Genomic DNA, 16999 nt, shown 5'->3' with positions numbered 1-16999 from the left:
CTGAGGTTCAAAACAACTTTTCCCTTCTCTGTGACTAAATACACCTAACTGCATTTTAGAAGTTGTGAATATTCATAATCCTTACAGTCCTCTTATTCTAGGATTCAAATAGTATTTAACTTTTTCCAGGATTTTGTTCAAATAAAACATCTACCAGAAATTAAAGTTACTTTGAAGCCCCAGAAAGTTAATGTTTAATATATTCATTACTGAATTACAATTATTTTTGTAAAAAAGATATCAAATATTGATCAATGGTCAAGGGTACAATCTTTTCACAGGTATAATATCCTCTCTTTGAAGTAATGTGTGTTTGGAGTTTAAAGCATGGACATGTGTCCTTAGAGTATGATTCATCACAATATATCAAATGATAGGGATTTTTCCTATATTATATTACTGTATATTATATGCTAGTTTAGAAGAACCTCAGTAATTCATTGCATGAAAGATAGTGTCATTCTGCCATCTAGCTTATGGTTAGTTACTACCAGGGCAAAGAAAACAAGATTCAGAGATTTTTGTTCATTAGAAGAGAATTCAGAAATTTAATTTAAGAATTCAAACACATGGGGGTACCTGGGTGGCTCAGTTGTTTAAGTGTCTGCCTTTGGCTTAGGTCATGATGCCAGGGTCCTGGGATCGAGCCCCACATTGGGCTCCCTGCTCAGCAGGAAGCCTATTTCTCCCTCTCCCACTCGCCCTGCTTGTGTTCCCTCTCTCGCTGTGTCTTTCTCTGTCAAATAAATAAAATTCTTAGAATTCAAACACATGGGTAGGGTGTTGTGGAGAAAAGAAACACAAGAAATCAGCTGCAAATACAGAGCTTCGCTAAAATCAGTGGAATTCAAGCTTACTTTTGCCAGTTATCTCTAGATAATTTCTTGCAATTTAATACTGCTTTTTTTTTTCCTTGTCTGAACTAAACCTGAATAACTTGAATGTATTTAGGCCCATACTCTATCAGTGCAGGTTTCCAGAAAGACATTGTTATGTATAGTACAACTTTACTATACAAAAATCAATCGTAGTAAGCAAAATGATTAATCAAAATTGATCACTGATCAGAATGTTTTTAAAAGGACAATAGCATGTGGTTGAGTGCTATTCTATGAAAGAATAATCTGAGAAAGTAAGCTAACCAATGATTAGTTTACTCCTAAAGAAAAAAATATTGCTCGAATTAGAAGTAGTTTGAAAAATATAGAAATACTTTCAACACACAATTTAACATGTTAGCTTCTATTATATCCTTGGAAAAATGCTACATTTATGTAAGTACATTCTATGTGGGGAAATGATCTGCTGTGAGTATATACTTCAGAACCTTCATTATTTAAAAATTGCCTCCTTCCAAAAGAGATTTGCTAAGGGCACATTAAGAGAAACCCAAGCACAAAACCCATAAACAAGACCAATTACATAATTTGCAGGGCCCCACGCAGAAGTGAAAATGTGAAGCCCAATGTGCAAAAGTTAGGGGAAAAGTAACATTACAGGTTCTAAAATATAGGCTCACTGCTCGGCAGGGAGCCTGCTTCCTCCTCTCTCTCTCTCTCTCTCTCTGCCTGCCTCTCTGCCTACTTGTGATCGCTGTCTGTCAAATAAATAAATAAAATCTTCAAAAAGAAAGAAATAAGGTTCTAAAATACAGAGCTTTTTTTCTTTCTTCTGTGGTCTCTCTCAACTTGCCAAGGTTTTGTACTTTCTGTTAATGTTGCCCTAGGCAAAAAATAAATAAAAATTTTTAATTAGGAGCATTAATATTACCATTCATCTTTATATTGTACATGCCAGTTTTAAATTCAAAGATACATAATTAATTCACAAAAGCACACAACTAATACTTCATAGCTTGTACATGCACATCTGTTTCATTCTTACCACAATAGTGAAAATGCTGCACAAAACTACCTAAACCATTTATTATTCATTTTACTTCTTGGTCCCTGCACATTGTACCAATACTCCCCACCTTCACTTCCCAATGAACAAAGAACTAAAAGGAAAAGGAACTATGAATTTTCCTATCCTTCTCTTTCCTTTCATGTCATCCTTTTAAGCATAATTAGATGGTTAATAGAGGGAAATAACAGAATTAACCAAGGATATGATAGAGCTGCTTGGTCATTCATGTTTCTTAGAATGCTATTGCTTTCTTTCTGCATTTGAAACAAGTTCTAGGTCAAAAGAAAATAAGGGCCCTTGCTCACTTAATTGTAGATGGAACATGTTTACCTTGTACTTTACCTTTGAGTTTTGCTGAGCTCCCAGGCATCCTAAGTCCACCAGAATTCTGTGCTCCTGGGGCGTTGCAAATACAGTGTATGAATGTAGTGGCAAGGAGCAGTGGACGTGAACAATGCCCTTACCTTCTCTGCTTGCACACACGCTCCATTGTCCCACTGGAACTTACTTAAAAATATAAGTTTGGAGACAAAATTAAGTTCAAAGACCAAATTGTTAAAGTCTAGACATTGAAGGCAGGATGTTAGATCAAGGATAGCCCCCTTCTGAGTGCAGGGTCCCATGCAGCTGCACAGACTGTACACGGGTAACGCAAGCCCTGCTGATGATGAATAAGAAGAGAGTTGGGAAAGTACTTTGATCAGAAGCCTAACCTAAAGGGTAGTTGCTTCAGTATAGCACAAAAATTAACACTAAATCTTCTAGAAACCAAGGCGAAATAAAATAAGACAAAAAACAACTTGGGCAGTTATAGAACTATTAATTTCCTATTTAAAAAATAATAAAAACACTCAGTTAATTAAAAGACAAAAACTTTTCCAGGAAATGAGCTAATGCTGCTGGAGGAGAGTTCCAGTTTAAATCAACACAGCCTTAATTCAGGCAACCATGTATGGAACTTTAATGTAAAACTATCTACCTCATTATGGAATGAAATTATTACAAAGCTAAGCAATCCAATCATCAATGACATTAAAAAAAAAAAAGAGCCAACTCACTGTAATCATATAATGAATACAAAGACAATGTACACTTAAGGACCTCCCAGTTCAATACCAAAGGAGAATAATTTTAGAAAAATGTACCACGAAATTTAATTAAGAGTCCAAGAGAATAAAATGAATTTTGCCTAGGCCAGAGAATATCAGGACCAGGTGGACTCTACAATGATGCAAAATGCTATTTGAATTTACAGATACTCCAGTCAGAGCAGCAAGAGCCTTACACCTCAGAGAGGGAGCCAGAGTGGGAATCCGTGTTTGAAAATCTAACCTAGACTCTGATAGGGTTATGAAAACACAAGAGTGCCAACGATACACTGTGTTGTTTGTACTACAAATGAAAGGCAACATAGAGCTAACTGAAGTGTAATATAAAACATTAAGGAAGTTAGCTATTTCTTCAGTAGGTGGCTTTAGTTCACAGATAAGTTCTGTGGTTCTATTCAGCATAATTATAAATGTGCCTAAGTCAGATAATATGCAAGCAGTTTAACATTTAGATGGGTTGGTCAGTTTTTCTGGCAGGGGGAAGATTTCTTCTTGTTAAAATGTCAGTTTTCCTCAAGTTAATATATACATTTAATGCCATTTTAATTAAAATTCTAAACTGGCGATGGGGGAGAGTGTATAAAGTAATCTTCAAGCTCATTTGACAGAAGAAACAAACAAGAAAACTGAAAAATAAGAATGTGGGAGAGGGGGAGATTTGTTACCAGGTAATGACATGCTCTGAAACTGCTGTAATGAAATCAATATGGTATTGGCATTGAAACTGAAAACTACATCCCCAGAAAGAATAGAGAACTAGATTCTAGAAACAGGCCCGAATATTTGTTAATGTAATATATGACACAAGAAATATTTCAATTTGCTGGAAAAAGAATGGCATTTTAACATATGGTGCTAGTACAACTAGCTTTCCATCTGGAAGAAAAGAAAGTTGAACTCTTTCCCACCACATTAAAAATAAATTCCAGATGGATAAAGCTGCAGTATAAAAGAGAACAATAAAAACATAAAAGAAAATTCAGGATATTACTTCAGCTGTATGTAGGATACAACCTAGAGCTGTGGGGTGTCTTCTTAATCCATCCGGAAACCTCAGATACTACGTAAAGAAGGAGAGGGAGAAGGAGAGGGGAGGGAGACAGGGGAAAAAAGAAAGGACCAAACTGACTTTCCTAACAGTAACACAACAAAAGTACAAACAACAGAGGTGCTTGCGTGGTACAGTCAGTTAAGCCTCCAATTCTTGGCTTTAGTTCAGGTCATGATCTCAACGTCTTGAGATCAAGCCCACCATCAGGATCTGCACTCTGCGTGAAATCTGAGTTTCTCTTGACCTCTCCCCTGCCCCTCCCCTCTGCTCTCTCTCTCTCTTTCTAAAATAAGTAAATCTTTAAAAAAAAAAAAAAAAAGGTATGAACAAAAACAATAAAACTTTACATGTTATTTTGTCACAGAAAAGTAAAAAGAAAGTAATTTATTTGAAAAACAATGTTTTCAATAAAAATGTTTCCAAATATTGAAAACAATGTTTTCAAATAAAAAATTTTAAAAACTGCATTGGTATTTGAAAAACAGTATGTTTTTAAATTCAATTTAGATAACATAAACTATATTATTAGTTTCAGGGGTAGAATCTAGTGATTCATCAGTTGCATATAACACCTAGTGCTCATCACATCCTGTACCCTCCTTAATGCCCATCACCCAGTTACCCCATCCCCCCAACCACCTCCCCTCCAGCAACCCTCAGTTTGTTTCCTTCAGTTGAGAGTCTTGTATGGTTTGCCTCCTTCTGTTTTCATCTTATTTTATTTTTCCTTTTGTTCCCCTATGCAATTTATATCTACAATATACACCGTGTTCTACAAATTGACCAGCAGGGATAAATAGAATTTTTAAATGGGTAAAATATATTAATAAAATTATGGGGGGCGCCTGGGTGGCTCAGTGGGTTAAAGCGTCTGCTTTCGGCTCAGGTCATGATCCCAGGGTCCTGGGATCGAGCCCCGCATCGGGCTCTCTGCTCAGCAGGGAGCCTGCTTCCTCCTCTCTCTCTCTCTGCCTGCCTCTCTGCCTGCTTGTGATCTCTGTCAAATAAATAAATAAAATCTTTAAAAAAAATTATGGAAATTGGGATGCATGGGTGGCTCAGTTATTAAGCATCTGCCTTCAGCTCTGGTAGTGATCCCAGAGTCCTGGGATCAAGCCCCTCATCGGGCTGCCTGCTTGGCGGGAAGCCTGCTTCTCCCTCTCCCACTCCCCCTTCTTGTGTTCCCTCTCTCACTGCATCTCTGTCAAATAAAATCTTTAAAAATATATATGGAAATGTGTATATGTATGCATATGTATGATCCAGGGGTTAAGTGCAAAGGGAAAAACTGATAAGGAAACGCAATTACACCAGGACTGTGGAAGTGGGAGAAAGGAGGAGGAAAAAAAGAGGGAGAAGAAGGCAGAAAGAAAATGAAAGAGAAGGGAAGAGTGTCCTAAAAGAAACTCAGCATGTATGATAGATCCTATTTATATAAAATCATAAAAATGTATGTAGATATATGCGTAGAAAAATTGCAGACTTAAAGGAATGTCCATTTTTAGGAAATATTTTTTTTGCAAAGTAATATATATAATACAATTTTATATTGGTAAAAAACAAAACCAGTACAAATGTATGATATGTTTATAAATAATTAGCTGAGAGAAAAGTTTCAAAAAAATACAGATAATGCTGCTAATATTGATAACTTTGGTGCAGTAAGTGGTCAGGGAAGGTGTGTAGAGATGATTAGCTTCCCTTTACAGATACTTCACTTACTAAGAGAAGCAAGTATACTTTTATAAATTAGAAAACATCAAATACCTTTTCTTTCAAATACCTTATCTTTCAGTAAAGGATGATTCAGCATTTCCAATAGATACATAAGGTATTAGTTGCCTAGTTAGCACAATGTTTTTTAGGCAGCGTCCAGCCCTTAATTATTGTAACAAAACAAAACAAAACAAAAACAAATTTAAAAAACCTTAAACTTGAAAATCACATAAAACTGAATAACAGAAAGTAAAACTTGTTATTAGAGATCAAAATCCTCTAAAATCTCCAGTTTTCCTAATTCTAAAATATATACGTTCTACTAACAAGACACATTTCACCACTATCAGGTTACAACTCTATTGTGTTTGAAAATCAAATTGGAGTGGGAGTGGGCACATGTGATGAGCACTGTGTGTTATATGCAACTAATGAATAGTTGAACTGCATCAAAAACTAATGTACTATATGCTGTCTAATTGAACATAATAATAAAAGAATGAATAAATAAAGTAATAAAGGAATGGGAGTGGGGAGGCGGAAATATATCTGAAGTCATTTGTTCTAAAGACAGTAGTGTAAGGTAAATATTTTAGTTGAAAATATTTTCAGATTATTGGTGCTCTTCATTCAAGGAAACAAGTTATCCAACAAAATTTTAATAAAACTGAAGCTACCATCAAGATTAAGCTCTTCATTTTTAAATATGACCCTTTAATAGATAACTTTCCCGTCTGTCTGATCACAGCCTTTAAAAGCAAATTGATTTTAGATTTTTACTGTCATTGTAATGTTGTGATTTAGTGGATATTCATGTTACTCATCATCTTCCCCTGTAAACATAGTTCTGGGGTTTCCCCTTCTGCCCCCAAATACTTCTATTCTCCCATTACCAGGACTTCAAACTTTGCAGTTACTGTTTACTCTTTCTCTCCAACAATATCAATTTTACCCACAAAGTGCATATTCATAACCTCTTGCCCCTGCTTAAACAGTGGTTTCACATGTGGACTCCATTTCTAAGGTCTCCTCTCAACATTACTATACTACAAGACAAAACTTTCTAAAGCATTATTCAGATAATGTCAAAATCCTTAATGATTTGTTACTGCTGTGACTAGTTTTTGACAATATTATGACTGTAGGAAGAAAGTGTAATTGGATATTGAGTGAGACTTGTCCTATTAACATGAAATTGGTAACTAGGGCCCAAGATTTTAAAAAAAAAAAAATTAAGCTAAATATTTCCACATTCTAAAGAGAGCTGCTAATATGTTATCAAAACTTAGGGTGATTTTAAGGATGGCACATGATGTGATGAGACCATCAACAACTGATGAACTGTTGAACACTACATCTGAAAATAATGATGTACTATGTGTAGGCTAATTGAATTTAAATAAAAAAAAAAGTTAGGGTGAACCCAGGCTCTCTACTATATTAGCCAAAATAAAGGGCAAAAAACCCCACACAATTTAAAGAGACAGAGTGAGTGTCTGTCATGAAGTAATATGTCATGGAGACATGGCAGAGATGTTGGAATTACCAGACTAGAATTTTAAACAACTATAACTAATATGCTAAGGATTGTAATAGATCAAGTAGCATGCAAGAAAATACTGGCAATACAAGTAATAGAGATGGAAATCCCAAGAAAGAAAGGAAAAGGAATGCTAGAGACTAGAAACACTGTAACAGAAATGAAGAATGGTTCGGTAGGCTTATTACTACAACAAAGTGGAATTCATCTCAAGTATGCAAGACTGGTTTAACATTGAAAAATCCATTAATTTAATCCAGAACACCAACAGACTGAAAAGACGATCGTATTAGTAGATGCAGAAAAACTATTTGACAAAATCCAACACCCATTCATGCTTTAAAGAAAAAAAAAAACAAAAACCCTGGGGGTGCCTGGGTGTCTCACTGAATAAAGCCTCTGCCTTCCGCTCAGGTCATTATCCCAGAGTCCTGGGATCAAGCCCCGCATCGGGCTCTCTGCTCGGCAGGTAGCCTGCTTCCCCTCCTCTCTCTCTGCCTGCCTCTCTGCCTACTTGTGATCTCTGTCTGTTAAATAAATAAATAAAATCTTTAAAAAAAAAAAAAAGAAACTAAAAAAAAAACTGTAAACTAGGAATAGAGGGAATGTACTCAACTTGATTAAAAAAAAAAAAATCTATAGAAGTCTATAGCTAACACCATACTTAGTGCTGAGAAATTTGAGGCTTCCCACTAAGATCAGGAATAAGACAAAGATAGTCTATCTCACCACTCCTTTTCAACATTGAACTGGAAATTCTAGATAATGCAGTAAGACAAGAAAAGGAAATAAAAGGTATACAGATTGGGAAGGAAGAAATAAAACTGTCTTTGTTCATAGATGACAATATCATCTTTGTAGAAAATCCAAAAGATTTGAAAAAAGAAAAGAAAAACCTGGAACTAATAACCAATTATGGCAAGGTTGCAATATACAAGGTTCATATATAAAAGTCAATTGCTTTCTTATATACCAGCAATGAATAAGTGAAATTGAAATTAAAAACACAATACTATTTACATTGATAGCCCCAAAATGAAATATTTAGGTATACATATAACAATATGTACAAGATCTATATAAGGAAAACTACAAAACTCTGAAGTAAATAAAAAAAGAACTAAATAAATGGAGAAATAGTCCATGTTCACAGATAGGAAGACTCAATGTTGTCAAGATGTCAGTTTTTCCCAATTTGATCTATAAATTCAGTGAGATCCCAATCAAAATTCTGGCAAGTTATTTGTGGATATCAACAAACTGATTCTACATAATACAGAACTGGAATTATTGTTACCCAGATCTAGTGTCTGATTCAGCCTTGTCATTGGTCCTAGTTAATCACTGAACTCAACAGATCCTGGCTCTGTTTTGAACCCTTATCACACACATTATATCAGAATGGGCTCTTTCCTGGTCTAAGTATACCTGCTTATCCTTAAAACACCTAGAAGTTAACAAGAATGAGTATAGAAAACTGTCAGGCTCTGCTCCTTCTTCAACATCCTATGTCAGGAGAGGGCTTTTGGTTATATATAAAAAGATGTCCACTATGGTAGGTCTGAAACAGTAGGGCAAATTAAAGATGCAAAACCATATTTTAATATATCTCATTTTTTAATTTAAGTTTTACATGAATAGACATTAAGTAAATATAACTATGCTCTCAATAATGTTGCTGTAGGATAAAACTCTCCTCTCTTTTTAGCTTAGATATCTAGCTTAGATTATCACTTATCTCTTTTGGGAGTGGTTTTATTTCCCTTACCCATTCTGTAATATCAATTAGACTAATCCTCAAATATGGATCAATCCATTCATATATTACAGACCCATATTAATTATAAATCTCAGTTTCAATTATACCCTTCATTTACCCTGGCTTTTCAAACCTTTCACTCTTCAAACCCCCAACTTTAAATCTGTTTCTCTTTCAACTTATTTTACTTTGTATTTCACAGAAAAAAAAAAAAATGAAAGCTTTCAGAAATAAACTACCTCATCCTTTTTTTTATAGATTTTTTTTTTTTTTAAAGATTTTATTTATTTATTTGACAGAGAGAGAGAGAGATCACAAGTAGGCAGAGAGGCAGGCAGAGAGAGTGAGAGAGGGAAGCAGGCTCCCTGCCGAGCAGAGAGCCCGATGTGGGACTCGATCCCAGGACCCTGAGATCATGACCCGAGCCGAAGGCAGCAGCTTAAACCACTGAGCCACCCAGGCGCCCCCCTTTTTTTTATAGATTTTTATCTATTTGAGAGAGAGAACATGAGCTGGGGGGAGGAACAGCGGGAGAAGCAGACTCCCTACTGAGCAGGGAGCCCAGATGATTCCCGAGCCATCCAGGGATTCCAGGATCATGACCTGAGCTAAACGCAGCTGCTTAATGACTGAGCCACTCAAGCACCCCATAAACTACCTCATTCTTATTATCTACTACCTCTTCTTCCCACCACACCCTCCCAAATATATACATATCCTTACTATCTTCCTTCTTCACTTAAAAAAAAACAACAACAAAAGAAAATCCTTCTTCCTATCCAAAGTTAATTCTTCCACTTGGGTTTAACTCTTGTCTCTCTTCTGGGGTATTGTATCTTCAATTATCCGCTCTTCTCTGTTTTTCATTTCTCTCTTTCTGCTGTCCATCCCTCTCAGTATTGAAACAACTCAGATCTCTCCCGCCTCTTAAACAAACAAGAAAACAATGTTTCCTTGACTTTGGATTTATTCTTTCCAATTGCCCTCACTCTTTCCTTTTATAATCAAACCTCAAAGGAATGGTCTGTACTCACTATCCCTTTCCTCATCTTCATGTAGTCCTCATCTTCATGTGGTCTTCAACTTACAACAGTTGGGCATTTCCCAAAGTTTTTAAATTCTAAGTGCTTTCATTTCATCTTTTTATTGCATTTATGGCCACTGATTATGACCCCTCTAACCTCTCCTTTTTTATCATCACTCTCTCCTGCATCTCTGGACGCTTTTCAGTCTCCTTTACAGGATATCTGCTTTGGCCACTTCTGAATGTTTCTCAGCCTACCAGAAATATTCCCTGGATATCTCAAGCAATCAAATTCATCATAGTAAAGATCTACACTCATCATTTCACTCCCAAAAGTCTTCCTCCTTTAATTTTTCCCAAACTGATGAACATTTTTCAATTACCCAAACAAATTACCCAACCTACAAAGCAAAGGTTCCCACCCCCTGCTTTTTTTTTTTTTTTGCCTCTATTCAGACAATCAGTAAGTCTCTCATAATCTTACCACCTTACTATCTAAATTATTTTCATTATCCTTTTGTGTCCTACTGCCACTGACCTAATTTAGGCTCCTGTTATTTCTTACTTGATCTATTTTTACTAATACCCATTTCTCTAGGGTCAGAACCCTCCCATTCATCCTTTGCACTGCCAGATAGTTTTTTTAACCTGTAACTAATCATTTCACTTTGCTGTTAAAAATCCTTAGACTCCATAACCTATAAAATAAAATTTAAACTTATTCATACAGAATATGCCCACCTCCTGTTAGGATATGGCTTCACCCTATTTAGTACGTCCTCCTTACAGTGTGCACTCCAACAATACTCTACTTGAATTGTAATTTTCCCAAACATGCTATACTCACTCAAATCCAAGGTCTTCTGTGCAATTTTATGTATGTGAAATGCCTCCTTTCAGCATGAGTAACCCTTCTCATTTAAGTCTCATTGCCAGTGGTTCCTCTTCTATAAATCCTTTCCTGACCTCAAGCTGATTGATGCTTTTCTTCAGTAGGCTCTCATGGTATTTCAGACACACTGCCATTACAGAGCAATTATCAGAGCATATTGTAACACTTCCACATCTGTTTTACCATTAGACTCTTCCTTGAAGAGCTATAATTTTGTTTGTTTTAACATTCCCAGTGCTATGCACAGACCCCCCTGTGTAGTAGAGGCTGTATGAATGTACTGCATGCATTCATGAATGGAAACTTGAAATGTTCAATATTTCCCTATGTTAATTAAAAAGTACTATGTACTAGGATGCCATCTGGTGATTTTTACACAGGTGAAAATGAACAACTAAAAAGAAGTGCTGATCTTATGAAAGAAAATTTAAAATCTCATGAACAGGTGAGTTTATATACTTTTATATTCAATCAAATTGCTGTACAGCATTTGTCTTAAATTAGAGAAAAAGGGGGGTTGTTCTCATTAATGAGGACAGTCAAAATTTGGAAAGGAAATAAATATGTGTATATGTGTGCCAGAATTTTTAATCAGTAAAAATCTTTAAAGAAATAATAATTTGAGCCTCTTCAACAAATGGTGCTGGGAAAATTGGACAGCCACATGCAGAAAAATGAAATTGGACTATTTCCTTACACCACACATGAAAATAGACTCAAAATGGATGAAGGACCTCAATGTGCGAAAGGAATCTATCAAAATCCTTGAGGACAATGCAGGCAGCAACCTCTTTGACCTCAACCGCAGCAACTTCTTCCTAGGAACATCGCCAAAGGCAACAGAAGCAAGGGCAAAAATGAACTATTGGGATTTCATCAAGATCAAAAGCTTTTGCACAGCAAAGGAAACAGTTAACAAAACCAAAAGACAACTGACAGAATGGGAGAAGATATTTGCAAACGACATATCAGATAAAGGGCTAGTATCCAAAATCTATAAAGAGCTTATCAAACTCAATACCCAAAGAACAAATAATCCAGTCAAGAAATGGGCAGAGGACATGAACAGACATTTCTGCAAAGAAGACATCCAGATGGCCAACAGACACATGAAAAAATGCTCCACATCACTCGGCATCAGGGAAATACAAATCAAAACCACAATGAGATACCACCTCACACCAGTCAGAATGGCTAAAATTAACAAGTCAAGAAATGACAGATGCTGGCGAGGATGCGGAGAGAGGGGAACCCTCCTACACTGCTGGTGGGAATGCAAGCTGGTGCAACCACTCTGGAAAACAGTGTGGAGGTTCCTCAAAAAACTGAAAATAGAGCTACCCTACAACCCAGCAATTGCACTCCTGGGTATATATCCTAAAGATACAAACGTGGTGCTCCGAAGGGGCACGTGCACCCGAATGTTTATAGCAGCAATGTCCACAATAGCCAAGCTGTGGAAAGAGCCTAGATGCCCATCAACAGATGAATGGATAAAGAAGATGTGGTATATATACACAATGGAATACTATGCAGCCATCAAAAGACATGAAATCTTGCCATTTGCAACGACGTGGATGGAACTAGAGGGTATCATGCTTAGCGAAATAAGTCAATTGGAGAAAGACAACTATCATATGATCTCTTTGATATGAGGAAGTGGAGATGCAAGGCAGGGGGGGGTTGGGGGGAGGTAGGAAAAGAAAAAATGAAAAGATGGGATTGGGAGGGAGACAAACCATAAAAGACTCAATCTCAAGAAACAGACTGAGGGTTGCGGGGGGGAGGGGGGACGGGAGAGGGTGGTGGGGAAATGGACATTGGGGAGGGTATGGGCTATGATGAGTGCTGTGAAATGTGTAAACCTGACAATTCACAGACCTGTACCCCTGGGGATAAAAATACATTATATGTTTATTAAAATAAAAAAATTTAAAAAAAATAATAATAATTTGAAGGACTCAAGTCTCTTTGAGGCTATAATACACTAATATATCACTTGCATTTTTTTTCTTTCCACCAAAAGCAATGTAACCATTGTATTACATATTTACATATTTTTAAAATTATGTTAACAGAATTTTTACTCGAGTATACTCTATTTTTTCAAAGATTTTATTTTTAAGTAATCTCTACACCCAACATGGGCTCGAACCCACAACCCTAAGATCAAGAGTCACATACTCCATTGACTGAGCCAGACAGGCACCCCTAGAGTGTACTCTATTAAATAACACTTTAAAATGTTTTTATTATAAAATAAATGAGTCTTTAATCTTTTTGACTTGAGTAATCTATTGTACTTTTATTGCATCATCCAAATGAAAGGATTTTATGTGGATCACCAATTATTTATCTCCCAAAGGCTACCATACCCTGTGCTACTTTTTCTTTTTTTTCCATAGGAACAGCATATGACAGCAATTATAAAACAGATAACAGATAAAAGTGCCTAGAACATAAAAAGTGCTCAGTAAATGTCAGTTCCCACTGCCCTTTGGGAGGCTTATTATAATTTTTTTCTCATCTCCCAAGAGCCAATATGTCAAACTCTGACAGACCTAAGGTTTCCAAAACTCAAACTGGATCTTTATCAAGCTTAGAACTTCAACTTGAAGTATCATTTCCAAATTCAATCTGGTCCCTCGCTTGAGATAATTTAAATATCTCTGGAATATATCCCACCCTTTATTTTTCTTTTTCTCTATCCCTTTCTTTTCCTCTTTCCTATTCTTTCCATATTTGCTTCTAAAGCTCAACTATATATATATAAAAGTTAGGGTATAATTGGGGCAGGGAGAGGAGGGAGAAATCGCTGCCTTCTTTCTCTTCTAAAATGTCAAACCAGGGGCGCCTGGGTGGCTCAGTGGGTTAAGCCTCTGCCTTCAGCTCAGGTCATGATCCCAGGGTCCTGGGATCGAGCCCCCCATCGGGCTCTCTGCTCAGCGGGGAGCCTGCTTCCCCCTCTCACTCTCTCCCTGCTGCTCTGCCTACTTCTGATCTCTCTCTGTCAAATAAAATCTTAAAAAAAAATGTCAAACCATAGAATATTACTTTGCCTAGGATACTTTAGGAGTTTTCAAAGGGGTGGAAATTAAAGGGAAAAAACCATAATCCAAGATTCAGAAGTTCTTAATTAGCAGCTGTTCAAAGCAAACTAAGGGTGACCTCAATCCAATGAGAAGTCTCTAGCACAAAATATCCAGGCACATCCAAAACATATGGAGAACCACTCTCTAGAAAAACACTTAGGAGGTACTGAAGACCATATTTATGAGACTGGAAGAGGTTTTGTAACTTGCATACAGAGGATCCTTAGATTTTATAAAAACAAAAACACAACATGGGGGTTTCGCCTTGTAATTTGAAGTTCCCAGAAGGTGAATGAAAAGAAGGTAACCAAGAATAACTTTTGGGACTTGGTCCCCTTAGAGAGAGAAAAGAATTAGATTCCTCAGAGCTGACACAGGCTAAAGCTGGGGAGAAGAATCTAGTGAGGTATAGCCAGGCCCGAGCCCACCTATTAAACTAGCCTTTTTGCCTGGAGGCTGGAGTGAAAATTCTCTTTCCAAATTAACGGACGCTTTCCACTTCAGTGTTAGCCTCTTCCCATGGCAAAATCAATGGGGAATGGAAACATACATAGACTTGTCTCTTGTGGTTCCTCAGAGCAGCAAGTGCTGAGTCAGGAGTAGTTTATGAGGGCCAACTCTGGTTGCCCATCTAGAAATCTAGATACATGCATGTGAAAGGTGGCAGTTTATGAGATTCACCCCTATATTCACCTGCCAAGCTTTAATCACTGCCAATGGTTAGATAGGTTTGGCTAGTCCTATAAGTTGCCAGGCAGGTTAAGTAGCACAAGCAGGTATCCACATTATCTCCCCTTGAACTTCTATAATCTTGGCACATGTACCTCCATGTTTAATTATGGACATCTAACCTCAATACTGCTGAATATCTGTTGAAAGCTGTGAACACTCGGAGAAAAATGCTCAGTGGTACACATGCATACATCCATGTGTCTAATTTTCATACAATTTCAGAAAGTTAATGGATCATCAAAAGCCCATTTCCTGGGTCTAGACTAGGAAATTTTGACTTAAGTAATTCTTGTTGGCACTCTTATTCTTTCAACAAATATTACCCAGAGATATACACTGGGAGTTGAGGTTACAGTGGTGAGTAAAACCAAGTCCCTGCTGTTAAGATGTTTAGTTTAGAAGCTTTTCTTGAACCTCGTGCCTTCATTGACGTACCTTTCTCAGCATCTATTTTACTTTTATTCTTACTGCTTTCCCTTTTCCTGCCTACATCTTGGGCCCAAGAGTGGTTTCTTTATGTAGAAATATCCCTCTGGAAAAATTGTAAATTTTATCTTAGGTGACTTTCTCTCCAACACATCTCTGAATGCCCCTCAGCACATTAGCACAATAATCACTTCCATGCTTTAGCAACCGAGGAAACCAGTCTCGGGCACCTGGTGAGAACTTTTCCACTCCCAAATTCATCCTTCTCTAGCCTCCTCCTCATAAAGCTAACCCTTACCGTGGGTAGTACTTAACCTCCTTCTGGGAATTAGGGATGTATATATAATTTTCAGAAATAGGCCACATTCAAAGGATTCATCTTACATTACATTAAGCTTGCCAGCTATCGAAAAGAACCAAATATTGTCTCTAAAGTATAGCTTTAATGGACATATTTTAATGCTATCATGGCATTTATTCATTAAAAATTAGCAAAATATTTTGAGCATCTATGATATGTTAAACACTGGTGATGAGTATTCAGGAAGCAAAGATAAGAAGGCGTTGTCTCTAGATGGTTTCTATCTCCTTGGACCAGAAATTGATCCTTCTCAAAGCTGCTCATTCAGGGCATAAGCAATACCTTTTTCCCTCTAGATATGATTACATATTAAAAATTAACATGAACTTTTAGAATTTCACCTTTCTAATTAATGGAAGGTTGTGTACACATATTTAATTGGAGAATGAATATATATATTTTAATCTTTAGGAATATAAGAATAATATTGCCAAACTTATGAGTGAAATGAAAATCAAAGAGGAGGGATATAAGATAGAAATAAGGAAACTTCATCAGGATATGCAGGAAAAAAGTAAGTTATTTTTAACTTATTAAATTCTAAGACATCACAAAATAATTTAAATGCATGTAAAACATTTTTCATTAATTGCCAGTATTCTTGAATGAACATTGCCTTGAGGCATTTTAAGTTTTGTACCTTTCTATATATTTATGTGATATAAATTACAACATTTCTAAACTGGATTTATATTTTTTGCACTTGCCATTACTTAATATGAAACAGCTAATGCCCTTATAAGATTACAGTGAAGTGTATAATTAATAGCTTTGATATTTAGTCTGCATATGGAATATTATTTCAGTAATGAAGTTTCCTTCCCTCACTAAAGCAGGTCTCATGAACTTACACTGAGCGTTAATTGGTCTCACGAAAGTAATAAAAACTTTTCTTAGTATGGGCTCATACTTATGTACAATATATGAAAAAGTTTATTGGAAATGCATAAGTCAGAATATAAACCTACATCTACAAAGTGTTAGAAGAAAGCATAGAAGATAAGTTTTGTGAACTTGAGTTATCCACAACTTCTTGGAAAGAATTAAAATGCACAAACAATGAAGGAAAATTCTTTTTTTTTTTTTTTTAAGGAAAAAATTCTAAATGGAACTTTATCAAACTTACTAACTCTGTCCTTCAACACTCTTAAGTTCTAGACCCTGATCCCAAAGACTGAATATGGCTCTGAAGCACTGGGGAAGATGGGGGGAAAAAATCTCTCAGCAGAGGGGTGCCTGGGTGGTTAAGTGGGTTGAGCCTCTGCATTCAGCTCGGGTCATGATCTCAGGGTCCTGGGATCGATCCCTGCATTGGGCTCTCTGCTCAGCGGGGAGGCCTGCTTTCCCCCTCTCTCTCTGCCTCACTCCCTGCCTGCTTGTGATCTCTGT

General features: G+C 36.5%; 1 protein-coding gene across 1 annotated transcript in view; it reads left to right on the top strand.

Annotated features, from left to right (window-relative positions):
- The window catches only part of CCDC152 (coiled-coil domain containing 152), a 32465-nt gene that overhangs the window by 10959 nt on the left and 4507 nt on the right, over nt 1-16999 (top strand). Inside the window, exons 5-6 of the mRNA XM_080804755.1 lie at nt 11380-11444; nt 16022-16124. Coding sequence (XP_080660881.1) covers nt 11380-11444; nt 16022-16124 — 168 coding nt within the window. The remainder of the gene's footprint in view (nt 1-11379; nt 11445-16021; nt 16125-16999) is intronic.

Source organism: Martes martes, assembly GCF_963455335.1.
Source record: "Martes martes genome assembly, chromosome: 5".
Lineage (NCBI taxonomy): Eukaryota > Metazoa > Chordata > Mammalia > Carnivora > Mustelidae > Martes > Martes martes.
Note: the sequence above shows the minus strand (reverse complement) of the source record. Positions and strands in the feature narration are given on the sequence as shown.